At 45.8% G+C, this 18,618-nt stretch overlaps 1 protein-coding gene across 6 annotated transcripts in view; it reads right to left on the reverse strand.

Moving 5' to 3' along the window:
- The window catches only part of LOC111967372 (collagen alpha-1(XXIII) chain-like), a 73,627-nt gene extending 57,174 nt beyond the window's left edge, over positions 1-16,453 (reverse strand). For all 6 annotated transcript variants that reach the window (XM_070444733.1, XM_070444731.1, XM_070444732.1 and 3 more), the window contains exons 1-3: positions 16,401-16,453; positions 5,707-5,733; positions 5,591-5,617 (exon numbers count right to left, since the gene is read on the reverse strand). In XM_070444733.1, coding sequence (XP_070300834.1) covers positions 5,591-5,617; positions 5,707-5,721 — 42 coding nt within the window. In that variant the 5' untranslated portion in view covers positions 5,722-5,733; positions 16,401-16,453. The remainder of the gene's footprint in view (positions 1-5,590; positions 5,618-5,706; positions 5,734-16,400) is intronic.
- Between the last annotated feature and the right edge of the window lie 2,165 nt (positions 16,454-18,618).

The following is an 18,618-nucleotide window of genomic DNA, read 5'->3' on the forward strand; positions in this document are numbered from 1 at the left end:
TGTTTGGGGTTTTAGGCTGGGTTTCTGTACAGCACTTTGAGATATCAGCTGATGTAAGAAGGGCTATATAAATACATTTGATTTGATTTGATCACAGCAAAATCACAGTCTACTTGAACAGAGCAATACTCAATCATGAGGCATCAAAGCCAAAGGAACTGAATAATATTAAGAAAGGCTATAGATGGAAGGAATGTTGTTTGGAAACCTACCAAAAAAGCAATTAGGCGACAACAAATTCAATCCCTTTAAGACAACTTCCTGGACAAAACATTTCACTGTAATAGTGAAGGTGTAAACTTGCAGTAGAAAACCTAAACTGTATTTGACCTCTCAGCTTCCCTATCAAATCTAAAAATCTCAAATCGAAAACCGAAGAAAATGAACAACAATGACAAAGGGTTTGATGAAGAATGCAAAACCTAAGAAAGAAATTGAGAAACCCATCCAACCAAAAACTTAGAGATCCAGAAAACCTGAGCCTACACCTTCACTATGGTGAATCACTAAAACAATACAGAAATACACTACGGAAAGAGAAGGAACAGCACGTCAGAAATCAGCTCAATGTAATTGAAGAATCCATAGAATCTAACCACTTCTGGGAAAATTGGAAAACACTAATCAAACAACAACACGAAGAGTTATCTATCTAATACTGAGATGTATGCATAAATCACTTCTCCAATCTTTTTGGCCCTATAACAAAGAACAAAAAACAAAAACATAAACATGATCAAATACAAATCTTAGAATCAACTATTAAAGAGTACCAGAACCCACTGGATTCTCCAATTACATTGAATGAACTACAGGACAAAACACAAACCCTCCAACCCAAAAAAGCCTTGGTGTTGATGGTATCCTCAATGAAATGATCAAATATACAGACCACAAATTTCAATTGGCTATACTTACACTCTTTGACATCATCCTTAGCTCTGGCATCTTCCCCAATATTTGGAACTAAGGATTGACCACCCCTATCCACAAAAGTGGAGACAAATTTGACCCCAATAACTACCGTGGGATATGGGTCAACAGCAACTTTGGGAAAATCCTCTGCATTATTATATTATTATTAACAGCAGACTCGTACATTTCCTCAGTGAAAACAATGTACTGAGCAAATGTCAAATTGGCTTTTTACCAAATTACCGTATGACAGAACACATATTCACCCTCCACACCACAATTGACAAGCAAACAAACCAAAACAAAGGCAAAGCCTTCTCATGCTTTGTTGATTTCAAAAAAGCTTTTGACTCAATTTGGCATGAGGGTCTGCTATACAAATTGATGAAAGTGGTGTTGGGGGAAAAAACATACAACATTATGAATCCATGTACACATTTAAATTGGCAAAAAACACCCGCATTTCTTTCCCCAGTGCCGAGGGGTGAGACCCCCCAAGAGTCTGCAGCACCCGGCCTCACCCAAGAGTCTGCAGCACCCGGCCTCACCCAAGAGTCTGCAGCACCCAGAAAGGGGATAGAGTGAGGGGAGAANATTTTAACTTGTGTGCTTTAACCATTTGTACATTGTTACAACACTGCATATATATAATATGACATTTGTAATGTCTTTATTGTTTTGAAACTTCTGTATGTGTAATGTTTACTGTTCATTTTTATTGTTTATTTGACTTTTGTATATTATCTACCTCACTTGCTTTGGCAATGTTAACACATGTTTCCCATGCCAATAAAGCCCCTTGAATTGAATTGAATTGAATTGAGAGAGAAAATGACCTGGAAGGATTCCTACTACCAAAGTTTCCTATTTCCAAGCTATACAGTAAATGCTCTGTCAAACAAACAACAGTAACCTGAAAACACCATCCAACCTGGAACTGAGTGAGTCATGTTCAGTCTGAAGCTACTTTTAAAGCCAAGAAGAAAAAGACATAACAATGATTTATTTTACTTTATAAGGACTGAATGTTAAGTTAAGGCTACCAAGCTTGCTAGGTCAGAACATACCTGACTGCAACCTCAATCAGCACTGAGGTGTGAAGTGAGAGGTGTCAAAGCCCTTGAGCCCAACAATGGCAGGAGAGTTTCACAGTCTACCCCACCCAAAGGCAGAGGCCTTTGAAGCACCCTCCCGCTGTTCAGAGGTCATTACAATACAGTATCCTCTGGATGTAAAAAATTAGAAGGCACGAAAAGAGTACAAAAATAAGTTCCTTATGGAAAACCAAGAAACGCTTTTGCTGACTATTATAAAAATGTGAGCATAAGCAACTTAATCTTCCACACAGACCATCCCCTGGCATGGAGCAGTGCTATTTTAACACGCTACCCCTCTGTTTGCGATGGGTGGAAACTCATAATATTAGACAACGAGGACTCTGAGTCAGCGAATGTAAACCTTTGTTTGTTTCAAACCAGGGTCTTTACTGACGCCTCTAGCACTGAAATGCAGTGCCTTAGACCGCTGTGCCACTCGGGAGCCCCATAATAATACACACAGGCACAAATGACCTGAGAACACAGCAGGAAAGGGTGGCCACAGCACTACTTTCCCCAAGTGATTTTCTCCACCCCTACCATGAAGCGAGTAAACGCAAGCGTTATACAAGGCAGCAGTGCAAACCTTAGCCAAGACCCACGGTCCTGTGTGGCTCAGTTGGTAGAGCATGGCGCTTGCAACGCCAGGGTTGTGGGTTCAATTCCCACGGGGGGACCAGGATGAATATGTATGAACTTTCCAATTTGTAAGTCGCTCTGGATAAGAGCGTCTGCTAAATGACTTAAATGTAAATGTAAATGTAAAGGACATCACCCTCAACCGCAGCCCCGACACCTCACACAGGAGCAACAGATCAACAGACACCCCGCCCAGACCAGCGAGACACTCTCCCAGACCTGCGGGACCCCCCCCACCCTACATCCAGACCACAGCACCACCAGCCACATCCACACCCGCACCCCAACCAATCAACACCTCCCCAAGTCAACCATGTACTAGTCAGTGGCGACCTAAATGCCTGAACTGGACAAGAACCTGACACCCACAGCACACAGGGGGACAAACACCTACCTGGAGGTGACAGCATTCCCTCCCCCATATGCCCCCCTTGGCACAACCACGACAACATCACCAACAAAAACGGGTCACAACTCCTGCAGCTCTGTCGCACGCTGGGTATGTACATAGTCAATGGTAGGCTTCGAGGGGACTCCTACGGTAGGTACACCTATAAGTCATCTCTTGGCAGTAGTACTGTAGACTACTTGATCACTGACCTCAACCCAGAGTCTCTCAGAGCGTTCACAGTCAGCCCACTGACACCCCTATCAGATCACAGCCCTAGGACCATGCCTCAGGACGACCTGGCATGATGACTCCTTGCTGTCCCCAGTCCACCTGGCCGTGCTGCTGCTCCAGTTTCAACTGTTCTGCCTGCGGCTATGGAACCCTGACCTGTTCACCGGACGTGCTACCTGACCCAGACCTGCTGTTTTCAACTCTCTAGAGACAGCAGGAGTGGTAGAGATACTCTTAATGATCGGCTATGAAAAGCCAACTGACATTTACTCCTGAGGTGCTGACTTGTTGCACCCTTCGACAACTATGTGATTATTATTATTGGACCATTCTGGTCATTTATGAACATTTGAACATCTTGGCCATGTTCTGTTATAATCTCCACCCGGCACAGCCAGAAGAGGACTGGCCACCCCTCATAGCCTGGTTCCTCTCTAGGTTTCTTCCTAGGCTTTGGCCTTTCTAGGGAGTTTTCCTAGCCACCGTGCTTCTACACCTACACTCATCTCTCTCTCTCTCTCTCTCTCTCTCTCTCTCTCTCTCTCTCTCTCTCTCTCTCCTCTCTCTCTTCTCTCTTCTCTCTCTGCTCTGCGTTGGTTCCTCCTCCCAACTTCCCATCTCCCTATCTCCGTGGTGAGTGTGTTGGGCAGTATGTTGGCAGCGTGTTGGGCAGGTGTTGTTGGCAGCGTGTTGGGCAGGGTGTTGGGCAGCGTGTTGGGCAGTGTGTTGGGCAGCCGTGTTGGGCAAGGGTGTTGGGCAGTATGTTGGGCAGCGTGTTGGGCAGGGTGTTGGCAGCGGTTTGGGCAGGGGGTTGGCAGCATGTTGGGCGGGGGTTGCGGACAGGGGTTGGGCAACTGGTGTTGGGCAGGGGGTTGGGCAGCGTGTTGGGCAGGGGGTTGGGCACCGTGTTGGGCAGAGGGTTGGGCACCGTATTGGGCATCGTGTTGGGGCAGAGTGTTGGGCAAGGTGTTGGGTAGAGGGTTGGGCAGCGTGTTGGACAGGGGGTTGGGCACCGTGTTGGGCAGCATGTTGGGCAGGGGGTTGGGCACCGTGTTGGGCAGCATGTTTGGGCAGGGGGTTGGGCAGCGTGTTGGGCAGAGGGTTTGGGCACCGTGTTGGGCAAGAGGGTTGGGCAGGGGGTTGGGCATGTTGGCAGAGGGTTGGGCACCGTGTTGGGCAGCATGTTGGACAGAGGGTGGACAGGGGGTTTGGGCAGCATGTTGGCCAGGGGGTTGGGCACCGTGTTGGAAGAGGGTTGGGCACCGTTGGGCATCGTGTTGGGCAAGGTGTTGGACAGGGGGTTGGGCACCGTGTTGGGCCGGGGGGTTGGGCAGCATGTTGGGGCGGGGGGTTGGACAGGGGTTGGGCAGCATATTAGGCAGGGAGTTGGGCAGCGTGTTGGGCAGGGGGTTGGACAGGGTGTTTGGGCAGCATGTTGGGGCAGGGGGTTGGCACCGTGTTGGGCAGAGGGTTGGGCACCGTGTTTGGGCATCGTGTTGGGCAGCGTGTTGGGCAAGTGTTGGGCAGGGGGTTGGGCAGCGTGTTGGACAGGGGGTTGGGCACCGTGTTGGGCAGGGGGTTGGGCAGCGTGTTGGACAGGGGGTTGGGCACCGTGTTGGGCAGGGGGTTGGGCAGCATGTTGGGCGGGGGGTTGGACAGCGTGTTGGGCATCGTGTTGGGCAGCGTGTTGGGGCACTGTGTTGGGCAGGGGTTGGGCAGCATGTTGGGCAAGGGGTTGGGCACCGTGTTGGAACAGGGGGTTGGGCACTGTGTTGGGCAGGGGGTTGGAGCAGTGTTGGGCAGGGGTTGGGCAGGCGTGTTGGGCAGGGGGTTTGGGCAGCGTGTGGGCAGGGGTTGGACAGGGGGATTGGGCAGCCAAGTTGGGCAGAGAGTTGGGCACCGTGTTGGGCATCGTGTTGGGCAGCGTGTTGGGCATTGTGTTGGGCGGCGTGTTGGGCAGGGTGTTGGGCAAGGGGTTGGGCAGTGCATCTCCAGGGACTGGCTGAGCCTAGGGCTGGAGTGAATGGGGGTTTCAGTGCTCCGTTCTCAGGTAGGTCTTAAGAGGCTGAAACAACTTTTGGATGGGTAACAGGATGGTTACTGATGGTGACCTCACCAACTCACTATGGCTAGATTTCCCAACTGGGACAATACATAGCAATTGATGACGAGCAGGAATGTTTCACCTGGCTTACAGATTCCAAGATGAACCTGGTTCACACAGACTTAAATACATGTGCATAGAACTGTGTGGAATTTACCATTGTTTTCCCAATCCCAACACCAAGACAACCACAGCAGGAATGAGACAGTGTACCTGACTTCCTTTAGGACCGGGGAGACCCTATGAAGAGGAGAGAGAGTCACAGAGTTCAAATCAATAAAATAGTACAATGAGAGCACATTTCATTCATCTATCAAATAGATACTCACTGGTTTGCCATCCATGCCAAGCGGGCCCTACAGAGAGAGAGAGAGAGGGAGGGAGAGAAAAAAATTAATTACATATTAACCCATGTGTTTTGAGCAGTGATTGTTCCATGCAGAGATTCATTAAAGAACAACCAATAAAATGAGTCAACGGCTGCTGGAAAATCTCACCGATGACTTCGATAAAGTAAAGGACGACACTGTTTCTGTTAGGCAAACAAACAATGACGTCACCCCTCTAGTACAACATGAAACAGCCTGGAGGTATGGTGATTTATGGGGCTTGTATCCTCTCTGTGTATCTGTGTATGTCTTGTATACAACGCACACATACACACAGATTCGGGCGGATGTGTTTTCTCTGCCCAGACCAGACCAAACATCTGTAACAGAGGTAGGTAAATAAACTGACGTCCTAGACAAATAGATCAAAATAACTGTAAATAACAAACGGTTAGAAAACCCAATATGTATCAGGAGGGAGCCAAAGGAGACGGAGGAAACACATTATATATCCTGCCTGTTTGGTTGGTGTGTGTGTGTGTGTGTGTGTGTGCATACAGTCTGTATCATTGCAGAAAGCATCACTTCATATAGTCTGTATCACTGTAGAGAGCAGGACTGAGGGGACTGAGCACGCACCCCTGAGGGGCCCCTATGTTGAGGATCAGCGTGGCAGATGTGTTGTTGCCTACCCTTACCACCTGGGGGCGGCCCGTCAGGAAGTCCAGGATCCAGTTGCAGAGGGAGGTGTTTAGTCCCAGGGTCCTTGTTGTGTTAAACGCTGAGCTGTAGTCAATGAACAGCATTCTCACATTCTTGTCCAGGTGGGAAAGGGCAGTGTGGAGTGTGATTGAGATTGTGTCATCTGTGGATCTGTTGTGGCAGTATGCGAATTGGAGTGGGTCTAGCGTATCCTGGATGATGCTGTTGATGTGAGCCATGACCAGCCTTTCAAAGCACTTCATGACTACCAATGTGAGTGCTACGGGGCGGTAATCATTTAGGCAGGTTACCTTCGCTTCCTTGGGCACACGGACTATGGTGGTCTGCTTGAAACATGTAGGTATTACAGACTCTGTCAGGGAGAGGTTGAAAATGTCAGTGAAGACACTTGCCAGTTGATCCGCGCATGCTTTGAGTACACGTCCTGGTAATCCGTCTGGCCCCGCGGCTTTGTGAATGTTGACCTGTTTAAAGGTCTTGCTTACATCCTGCTGCCGAGACCGTTATCACACAGTAGTTAGGAACAGCTGGTGATCTCATGCATGCTTCAGTGTAGCTTGCCTCGAAGCGAGCATAAAAGACATTTAGCTCATCTAGTCAGCTCGTGGCTGGTTTCCCTTTGTATTCCGTAAAAATGTTCAAGCCCTGCCACATCCGACGAGTGTCAGAGCCGATGTAGTAGGATTCAATCTTATTCCTGTATTGACGCTTTGCCTGTTTGATGGTTCTTCTGAGAGCTTATGCGAGATTTCTTATAAGCGTCCGGATTAGTGTCCCGCTCCTTGAAAACTGCAGCTCTAGCCTTTAGCTCGATGCGGATGTTGCCAGTAATCCATGGCTTCTGGTTGGGATATGTACGTATGGTCACTGTGGGGAAGACGTCGTCAATGCACTTATTGATGAAGCCGATGACTGAGGTGGTATACTCCTCAATGCCATTGGATGAATCCCGGAACATATTCCAGTCTGTGCTAGCAAAACAGTCCTGTAGCTTAGCATCCGCGTTATCTGACCACATCCGTATTGAGCGAGTCACTGGTACTTCCTGCTTTAGTTTTTGCTTGTAAGCAGGAATCAGGAGGAGAATTATGGTCAGATTTGCCAAATGGAAGGTGAGAGAGAGCTTTGTATGCGTCTCTGTGTGTGGAGTAAAGGTGGTCTAGAGTTTTTTTCCCCTCTGGTTGCACATGTGACATGCTGGTAGAAATGAGCTAGAATGGATTTAAGTTTGCCTGCATTAAAGTCTCCTGCTTATGGCCTTATACAGCTAGTTGAGTGCGGTCTTAGCTGTTAATGACAAATAGACACATACCCCCGCCCCTCGTCATACCAGACGTAGCTTCCCTGTCCTGCCAATGCATGGAAAATCCCACCAGCTCTATATTATCCGTGTCGTCGTTCAGCCACGACTCAGTGAAACATATGATATTACAGTTTTTAATGTCCCGTTGGTAGAATAGTCTTGATTGTATATCATCCATTTTGTTTTCTAATGATTGCACTTTGACCAATAGAACGGATGGTAGTGGAGGTTTACTCACTCGCCTATGAATTCTCAGAAGGCAGCCTGACCTCCGCCCCCTTTTCCTCTGTCTTTTCTTCACGCAATCACAGGGATTTACATTTACATTTACATTTAAGTCATTTAGCTGACGCTCTTATCCAGAGCGACTTACAATTTGGAAAGTTCATACATATTCATCCTGGTCCCCCCGTGGGGAATGAACCCACAACCCTGGCGTTGCAAGCGCCATGCTCTACCAACTGAGCCACACGGGACCGATTTGGGCTCGTTCCCGAAAAAGCAGTATATCCTTTGCGTCGTACTCGTTAAAAAAAAAGATTTGTCCAGTTCGAGGTGAGTAATCGCTGTTCTGATGTCCAGAAGTTATTTTCAGTCATAAGAGATGGTAGCAACAACGTGAAAAAACTAACAAAATAACACAGTTGGTTAGGAGCCCGTAAAACAGCAGCCATCCCCTCCGGCTCCATTCTCTCATACAGTCAGTATGTGATCTGGGCGTAAAGCGCCTGTCAACTCAGCACCTGTCTCTGGGAAAATAACCAAGAAAACATTGATTTCGTTTTTCATGAATAACTATAGACTTCATCTTTAAACTAGCAGTGTTTACAGGGTCCCCGTGGTCGGGTGAAAAGACCCAAGGGATCCGTACGTGGCCCAGCCATCCTGTCTGCACACCGTTTAACCCTATTACAGCTCTGACCCCTGACCCCCTAAAGACTTTCAGTGGGACATCTCACTGTTTAACTAGCCCCTAGGGTACATTGCACCAAAGTGTCCAGAAGCGAACCCCACGACTGTGTCTGTCCCTTCGCACTTTGATGGATGGAGGGAGGAGAGGAAGAAAGGAGGGAAGAGAGAGAGAGCGAAAGTGATACTTTTGAAATAAGAACTATGTAAGTTGGTTTTACTGTTTGTTGTCTCGCTTTGGTCTCATAATGAGATGGCATGCTTCTATTTGTAGCTATGGTTGTCTTTCTCTAAAACTCTGGGGGTGTTGAAGACCCACAATGTCTACCTGATTACATGGGCCCTAAGGGTTATATAAGCAACTGGCTTTTAATTGGAAAACCAGGTCAGTGGTCTCCAACCAAGGTTAATGATTTCAAGTATTCCTCTATGTCTTGATGAAGGGATGAAGCAAAACAAAGCAGATCCTACAGCCCACCAGGACTGGGGCTGTGTAACAGAAGTGTGAGCGAGGGACAGGGTGTGAGTGTGTGTGTGTGTGTATTATTTTATCACACATTTAGGGGAACCGCAGTAATGCAGGGCTGAATGCTCTACAAACCCTGATTTCATTCACTGAACACCACTGAGGTACTTAACACGGACCTGCAGTGCAGGTGAAAAACCCCTCCCTGTGTGTGTGTGTGTGTGTCTATTTGTGTGTGTGATATGGGTGCATCTGGCCCCCCTGAGACTGGTCAGAATGAGAAGACGAGGTGCACACAATGAGGTCACCGTCGGCAGGAAGACTCTGAACCAGACCAGATGAAGACTGATGAGGCCTAACAAGCCACACAGCAGCCTGTGGACTAGACGTGGGTGTGTGTGTGTTCTACATCTCTTTCTGACCGTATGTGAGTGGGCCTAGCACATCTGTGCAGTCGTTGTCATACAAGATTCCTTAATAGAACATGTTTCAATCAAAAGTGAAAGTCACCCAGTAAAATACTGCTAATAGTTAATAGTAAAAGTCTAAAAGTATCTAGTTTTAAACATACGCTACTGTGTGTGTGACTACATGTGAGTGTGACTATGTGTGTGTGTGACTACGTGTGTGTGTGACTACATGTGTGTGTGTGACTACGGGTGTGTGTGACTACATGTGTGTGTGTGTGTGTGTGACTACTCCAAACAATAAAACCTATCCTCTTTGTTGACAGTTCCACAGTATTTTAACCTTCTGAGTGCTACTGACATCCAAACTGGAAAATTAGAAAAAAAGACCCACAAAATTCTCTACAACTACAAAACAGGTGATAATATCCATTTTAACAAGACCATAAAAACCAGAGAACTCGATGAAAGTCTATGTGATTGATAAGCGGATGCTACCTTTATAAAGGGCCACTTCCATTATGGGCCAGTGGAGGACAGTAATGTCTGATGCATGACATGACCATGTAGGACAGAGCCAGTGATGAGGGTGTGTGTGTGTGTTTGTGTGTTTTGGACCTACACAACAGACTGAGGAGGAAAAATAAAAAGCTGGAATGCAAATAAAAATAGGCCCAAACAAAAAGGCAGCAAAACCCTTCATCTTATACCACAAACGGAACGAGCCACAGAGAGAGAGAGAGAAAGAGAGAGAGACACACAGAGAGAGAGAGAGAGAGGAGAGAGAGAGAGAAGAGAGAGAGAGAGAGAGAGAGAGAGGAAGAGAGAGAGAGAGAGAGCGAGATAAAGAAAGGAGAGAAAGAAAGAAAAGAGAAGAGAGAGAGAGAGAGAGAGAGAGAGAGAGATGAGAGAGGGAGAGAAGAGAGAGAGAGAGAGAGAGAGAGAGAGAAAAGGAGAGAGCAGAGAAAAGAGAAAAGAGAGAGGAGGAGAGAGAGAGAGAGATGAGAGAGAGAGAGAGAGAGAGAGAAAAGAAAGAGAGAAAGAAAGAAAGAGAGAGAGCGAGAGAAGGAGAGAGAGGAAAAGAGAGAGAGAGGAGAAAAGCGAGAGAAGAAGAGAGAGAGAGAGAGGGAGAGAGAGAGAGAGAGAGAAGAGAGAGAGGAGAGAGATGAGAGAGAAAAAAGGCCTCAATTACCATTAAAACCCTCAAGTTAGGGGAAGCGGAACATAGCCTTTTTGTCTGTTGTGTATCATAGTTCTCCTCTCTTGCCATCTTTGGTCTCCTTGTCCTAATCAGTGAGGAATTCTAAATCAGGTGAGGATTCTAATCAGTTGAGGATTCTGGACTGTGCACTTCTGCCTACATATGCATTCCACCAAATTAGTTTTGAAGCACTACATTTCTGGAAAATGACTTTTTGCAGGCAGGGTGTTCTGCGTGTGTTGGGTGTGTGGAGCAGCGCCCTCTTCTTTCAGCATAGTATAGAAGAGGTCTGAACTATGTGGTTTAATATCCTTTCTTGCAGGCCTTAGGAAGGAAGGCTGAGGATGCTGAGAAAAGCTGTAGGTTTGCAAGCTAGAGGTAGCTGAGGAAATGAGAAACTGATAGGTCATGTTTGCACAGGAGCACTGATAAGTGAAGAGGGCGTAGGGTCAGGCCCTTGGAAGCTGGGTGGATGTGACATGAGAGTTTAGGTCTTTAAACGCCTGAGGTTGCGGTGGAACAGGTGATGTGTGCTAAGGCCTTTAGGAAGAGCTGAGCCTGGATGTGAACATGAGAGGAGATTAGGTCCTGTTGCAAGGCCCTTAGGAAAGAGCTGAGCTGATGTGAACATAGAACAGCTGTAGGTCTGTTGCAAGGCCTTAGGAAGAGCTGAGGCCTGGATGTGAACATGAGGAAAGCTGTAGGTCTGTTGCAAGGCCTTAATGTGTTGACGTTGAATCAACATGGAAAACAGATTTTTAACCGAAATCGATTTTTTAAAGATTTAAGTGCCTTTGAACGGGGTATGGTAGTAGGTGCCAGGAGCACCGGTTTGAGTCAAGAACTTCAACGCTGCTGGGTTTTTCACCCTCAACAGTTTCCTGTGTGAATCAAGAACAGTCCACCACCCAAAGGACATCCAGCCAACTTGACACAACTGTGGGAAGCACTGGAGTCAACATGGGCCAGCATCCCTGTGGAACGTTTTCCACACCTTGTAGAGTCCATGCCCTGACGAATTGAGGCTATTCTGAGGGCAAAAGGGGGGATGCAACTCAATATTAGCAAGGTGTTCTTAATATTTTGTACACTCAGTGTATTTAGATATTTTATTGTCACATACACCAGATACGTGCAGTGAAATGTGTTGTTTTACAGGGTCAGCCATAGTAGTACGGCGCCCCTGAGGCAAATTAGGGTTAAGTACCTTGCTTAAGGGCACATCGATAGATATTTCACCTTCTCGGCTGGTTATTCAAACCAGGGACGTTTCGGTTACTGGCCCAACGCTCTAACCGCTAGGATACCAGTCGCCCTTAAAAAAGTATACTTGAACTGTACATAGGAGAGTAAATCATTGACGTTTTAGATCTGTCCTAGGAGGCTGAAAAGAGACACACGCATTATCAATGTAGTCTGTGCATATCAATGAGTGTGTGTGTACTATGCATCACTGGAGGCTGGTGGGAGGAGCTATAGGAGGACAGGCTCATTGTAATAGCTGGAATGGAATACATGGAATGGAATCAAACATGTGGTTTCCATGTTTGATGTGTTTGACTCGGTTCCATGTATTCCTTTCCAGCCATTACAATGAGCCTGTCCTCCTATAGCTCCTCCCAACAGCCTCCATCGCTGTGCATGTAAGTGTATGCATATGTGTTTGTGTGTGTGAGAGTGCATATGTGTGTAAGAAAGAGAGAGCGTGTGTGTGCAAGTGTTTACTGGTCTGTGTTGCTCACAGACATGCAGGTTTTGAATGTTTTTTTTTTTTTTTATCATTTAAAAAATAAAATAAAAATCTCCCCAATTTCGTGGTATCCAATTGGTTGTTACAGTCTTGTCTCATCCCTGCAACTCCCGTACGGACTCGGAAGAGGCAAAGGTCGAGAGCCGTGAATCCTCCGAAACGCAACCCAACTACTTCTTGACACAATGCCCACTTAACGCAGAAGCCAGACGCACGAATGTGTCGGGGGAAACACCGTACACCTGGCGACAGGAGTCGCTAGTACCCGATGGGACAAGGACATCCCTGCCGGCCAAACCCTCCCTTAACCCGGACGACGCTGGGCCAATTGTGCGCCGGAAAACAGATTTTTAACCGAAATCAATTTTTGGGTTTATTTCACGTTGAATTCACTTTAGTTGACAACTCAACCAAATGTAAATCAATGAATCAAAACTAGAACTGATGTCTGTGAACAGTGGGGAGTCACACATAAACACACACACCATCTGTGAGGAGTGTAGGACCTGTAGGCGGTGCTATTCCTGGGGAAAACAACATTTAGTTGGCACAACACATCCTGGTAATCTTAAGAAATTGCCTGGACTCATTTGTGTCGATTCGAAAATGGCTTCTCAATCTCACACTTCTGGGTTTCATTACAAGGTTACGGAGATGGAGTTTGAACAGACTTCGTGGGAGCAATTGCTTTCTTTCCTCAACAATCACACACACACACCACACACACACACACACACACACACACACACCACAACACACACAACACACACACACACAACACACACACACACACACACACACACACACACACACACACACACACACACACACACACACACACACACACACACACACACAGCTTATGTGGACTCTAGCTGGACCTCCATCATATGATGCAAAGTACAAAGGCTGTATTTCTGCCTGCTTGAACGGCAATAGCTCAGATATACATGAAAACATGAAATGACCCCGAGAATCGATAGAACATGTACAAATACGATATAACACTGAAAATGGGTGAATCTCTCCTTTAACACAGTGGGAAACATGATATCAGACCATGGTAAATGGTCCAGCCTGCTGTCTAAGCTAATGAACTACAGGATTCATCTACTGTGTGTTGGATCTGAAGTTAACCATGAATACATGAATACATGTCAGGGATAGAGGGGGGTCAGGTTAGGGTTCGACTGATGAACCAATTGGAAGGACAGACACTCATAATGAATGACGGCATGATTATTGTTGGTGTACTGTAATACTCACTAAGCGTTCTCATGTACAGACACAGACATGACACCCAAACAGATGAATACATAGTTACCCACAGACACATGCATGTCATGCACAAACTCCCTCTATCTCCCCCTCTCTCCCTCTCCCTCTCTCTCTCTCCCTCCCCCTCTCTCTCGCCCCCTCTCTCTCCTCTCTCTCTCTCCCCCTCTCTCTTTCGCTCTCTTTCGCTCTCTCACACAAAATGCACACACGCACACACACATACACACACAAACATGTGTGTGCGTCTGCCTGTGTGTAATTAGCAGCAGGCATTTCCCGTCAGGAAGGCTTCCCGGTGCCAAACAGAGCTGAGAGCATAGCCAGGCAGACCTGGCAATCTGGGAACCCCATGGGGGCTGGACTTCCCAACATTCCCAATAATAATACAACATTCTAAATAACACAGCAATCAATATGCTACCATGCGTAACCAGAGTAACTCAACACTAACGAACAACATTAGCATAAATACACATAAAGACACATCTTGTTAAATCTAGTCAGAGGTAACCTATGCTGATGTTCATTATGACTAAAACACTGATTATCATCACCACCACCAAACTGACCTCAGAGACAGAGGCAGAACATCATGTTCATTATGACTAAAACACTCATCATCACCACCAAATTGACCTCAGAGACAGAGGCAGAGGCACGTCTGTAGCCGTCTGTAGCCGTCTGTAGCCATGAAATGCTTTGAAAGGCTGGTCATGGCTGACATCAACACCATCATCCCGGAAATCCTAGACCCACTCCAATTCGCATACTGCCCCAACAGATCCACAGATGACGCAATCTCAATCACACTGCCCTTTCCCACCTGGACAAAAGGAACACCTATGTGAGAATGCTGTTCATTGACTACAGTTCAGCGTCCAACACCATAGTGCCCACAAAGCTCATCACTAAGCTAAGGACCCTGGAACTAAACACCACCCTCTGCAACTGGATCCTGGACTTCCTGACGGGCCGCCCCCAGGTGGTAAGGGTAGGCAACAACACATCTGCCACGCTGATCCTCAACATAGGGTCCCCTCAGGGGTGTGTGCTCAGTCCCCTCTTGTATTCCCTGTTAACCCACAACTGCGTGGCCAAGCACGACTCCAACACTATCATTAGGTTTGCTGACGACACAAAAGTGGTATGCCTGATCACCGACAACGATGAGACAGCTTATAGGGAGGAGATCAGAGAACTGGCAGTGTGGAGCCAGGACAACAACCTCTCCCTCAACGTGAGCAAGACAACGGAGCTGATCGTGGACTACGGGACAAAGAGGGCCGAACACGCCCACATTCACATCGACGGGGCTGTAGTGGAGAGATAAGTTCCTTAGTGTCCACATAACCAACAAACTATCATGGTCCAAACAAACCAAGACAGTCGTGAAGAGGGCACGACAACACCTTTACCCCCTCAGGAGACTGAAAAGATTTGGCATGGGTCCCCAGATCTTCAAAAACCTCTATAGCTGCACCATCGAGGAAATCCTGACTGGTTGCATGACTGCCTGGTATGGCAACTGCTCGGCATCTGACCGTAAGGCGCAACAGAGGGTAGTGCGTACGGCCTAGTATATCCCTGGGGCCAAGCTTCCTGCCATCCAGGACCTATATACTAGGCGGTGTCAGAGGAAAGACCAAAAAAATGTCAAAGACTCCAGTCACCCAAGTCATAGACTGTTTTCTCTGCTACCGCACGTCAAGCGGTACCGGAGCGCCAAGTCTAGGACCAAAAGGCTCCTTAACAGCTTCTACTTCCAAGCCATAAGACTGCTGAACAATGAATCAAATGGCCACCTGGACTATTTACATTGAACCCCACCCCAGCCCCTTGTTTTACACTGCTTCTACTCGCTGTTTAATATCTATGCATAGTCACTTTACCCCTACCTACATGTACAAATTACCTCGACTAACCTGTACCCCTGCACATTGATTCACGGTAAGGTCTACACCTGTTGTATTCAGCGCATGTGACAAATGTGATCTGATTTGTTCATACTGAGCGGAGCAGAGAGTTGGAGTTCCCCATATGACCAGTAGAGGCCACCAAAACACAGTTTAACAGGGAGACGAGAGTGACAACGCCACACGATACCAGTTTATCACTTGAACAGAAATCTACTCATTGATTGGGTAACTTGTTAGGGCTATATAAGCATATCTCAAAATATATCCAGACCCCAGACACACTAAAAAAAGGAGAGAGTAAAGGTTGATGACACAACCTATTAAACTGAACCAGCTAGTGAATCAGTGAGTCAGTTGGTGCACCACACTGACAGGTGTTCCAACCCAACACTGCTGCGAATCTAATCTGTCTGATATTGGCAGGCAGCAGCCATGATGTGATCATGACGAAACAACATGTGGTGCTGGGAACAGACCCAATTAACCCTGGCAACTCAAACTGGGCTGGGTGTGTGTGTGTATGAGCGAGTGTGTGTCTATGGATGTTTTTCAGTTGTTGCACGGGGCAGGAATTATAAACACATTAATCTTTGTTGAAAATACACTCATTAATGTGAGGTGGAAGTAAAAAGACAAAGAAGAAGAATTATGATGAGGGTAGAATCCATTAAATACACTGTTGATGGAGGTGATAGAAGCCCAAAATAGGCTAAGAGAATATAAAAAGTAAATTAAATGTACCGGGTATCCATCTCTCCCAGTCTTGCCCTGGTGAGATCAGAGAAGGAGTAAAGCAAACCACATTACACTGGTTAGAACATAACATGACCAACATCACCACATTACACAGTTAGAACATGACCAACATCACCACATTACACTGGTTAGAACATGACCAACATCACTACATTACCCAGTTAGAACATGACCAACATCACTACATTACACAGTTAGAACATGACCAACATCACTGTAGTTAGAACATGACCAACATCCATTACAATTACACAGTTAGAACATGACCAAATCATACATTAACTGGTTAGAACATGACAAATCACACATTACACTGGTCTAGAACTGACCAACATTCACTACATTACGGTTAGAACATGACCAACATCATTACATTACACTGGTTAGAACATGACCAACATCACTACATTACACTGGTTAGAACATGACCAACATCACTACATTACACATGTTAGAACATGACCAACATCATTACATTACACTGGTTAGAACATGACCAACATCACACATTACACTGGTTAGAACATGACCAACATCACCACATTACACTGGTTAGAACATGACCAACATCACTACATACACTGGTTAGAACATGACCAACATCACTACATTACACTGGTTAGAACATGACCAACATCATTCAATTACACTGGTTAGAACATGACCAACATCACTACATTACACTGGTTAGAACATGACCAACATCATTACATTACCAGTTAGAACATGACCAACATCATTACATACACTGGTTAGAACATGACAACATCACTACATTACACTGGTTAGAACATGACCAACATCATACATTACACGTTAGAACATGACCAACATCACTAACTTCACTGGTTAGAACATGCCAACCATCATTACATTACACTGTTAGAACATGACCAACATCACTACATTACACTGGTTAAACAAGAACAAACATCACTACATTACACAGTTAGACATGACCAACATCACCACATTACACAGTTAGAACATGACCAACATCACCACATTACCACGTAGAACATGACAACATCACACATTACACTGGTTAGAACATGACCAACATCACCAACTTACACTGGTTAGAACATGACACAACATCACTACATTACACAGTTAGAACATGACCAACATCACTACATTACACTGGTTAGAACATGACCAACATCATTACATTACACAGTTAGAACATGACCAACATCACCACATTACACAGTTAGAACATGACCAAACATCACTACATTACACTGGTTAAGACATGACCAACATCACCACATTACACAGTTAGAACATGACCAACATCACTACATTACATGGTTAGAACATGACCAACATCATACATTAACAGTTTAGAACATGACCAACATCACACATTACATGGTTAAAATGCCACAATCATACATTACAGTTAAACATGACCAAACATCACCACATTACACTGGTTAGAACATGACCAACATCACCACATTACACATGTTAGACATGACCAACATCACTACATTACACTGGTTAGAACATGACAACATCATACATTACACAGTTAGAACATGACCAACATCACCACATTACATTGGTTAGAACATGACCAACATCACCACATTACACTGGTTAGAACATGACCACACATCACTACATTACACAGTTAGAACTGACCAACATCACTACATTACACTGGTTAGAACATGACCAACATCACCACATTACACTGGTTAAAACATGGCCAACATCATTACATTACCAGTTAGAACATGACCAACATCACTACATACACTGCGTTAGAACGATGTCCAACATGCACACATTATACTGGTTAGAACATGACCAACATCACTACTACTTATACTGGTTAGAACATGACCACATCACTACATTATACTGGTTAGAACATGACCAACATCACTACAATTACATGGTTAGAACATGACCAACATCACTACATTATACTGGTTAGAACATGACCAACATCACTACATTATACTGGTATAGAAACATGACATACATCACTACATTTCAACTGTTGAGTGACATTTTTTGATTCAGTGGCAGCTGTGTGGATATCCCGGCTCTCAGCTCCCAGGAACAGGAACAGAGTTTGGACACAGCAGCCAGTCTGCTCTATCCATTGTCCTTCTCTCTGTTTGGTATTTATAGCTCCCTAGAGGAGAGTAACTCATCCCTGCTCATCCCTTGTGTTGGAATTATAGCT

This window comes from Salvelinus sp. IW2-2015, linkage group LG8 (assembly GCF_002910315.2).
Source record: "Salvelinus sp. IW2-2015 linkage group LG8, ASM291031v2, whole genome shotgun sequence".
Classification (NCBI taxonomy): domain Eukaryota; kingdom Metazoa; phylum Chordata; class Actinopteri; order Salmoniformes; family Salmonidae; genus Salvelinus; species Salvelinus sp. IW2-2015.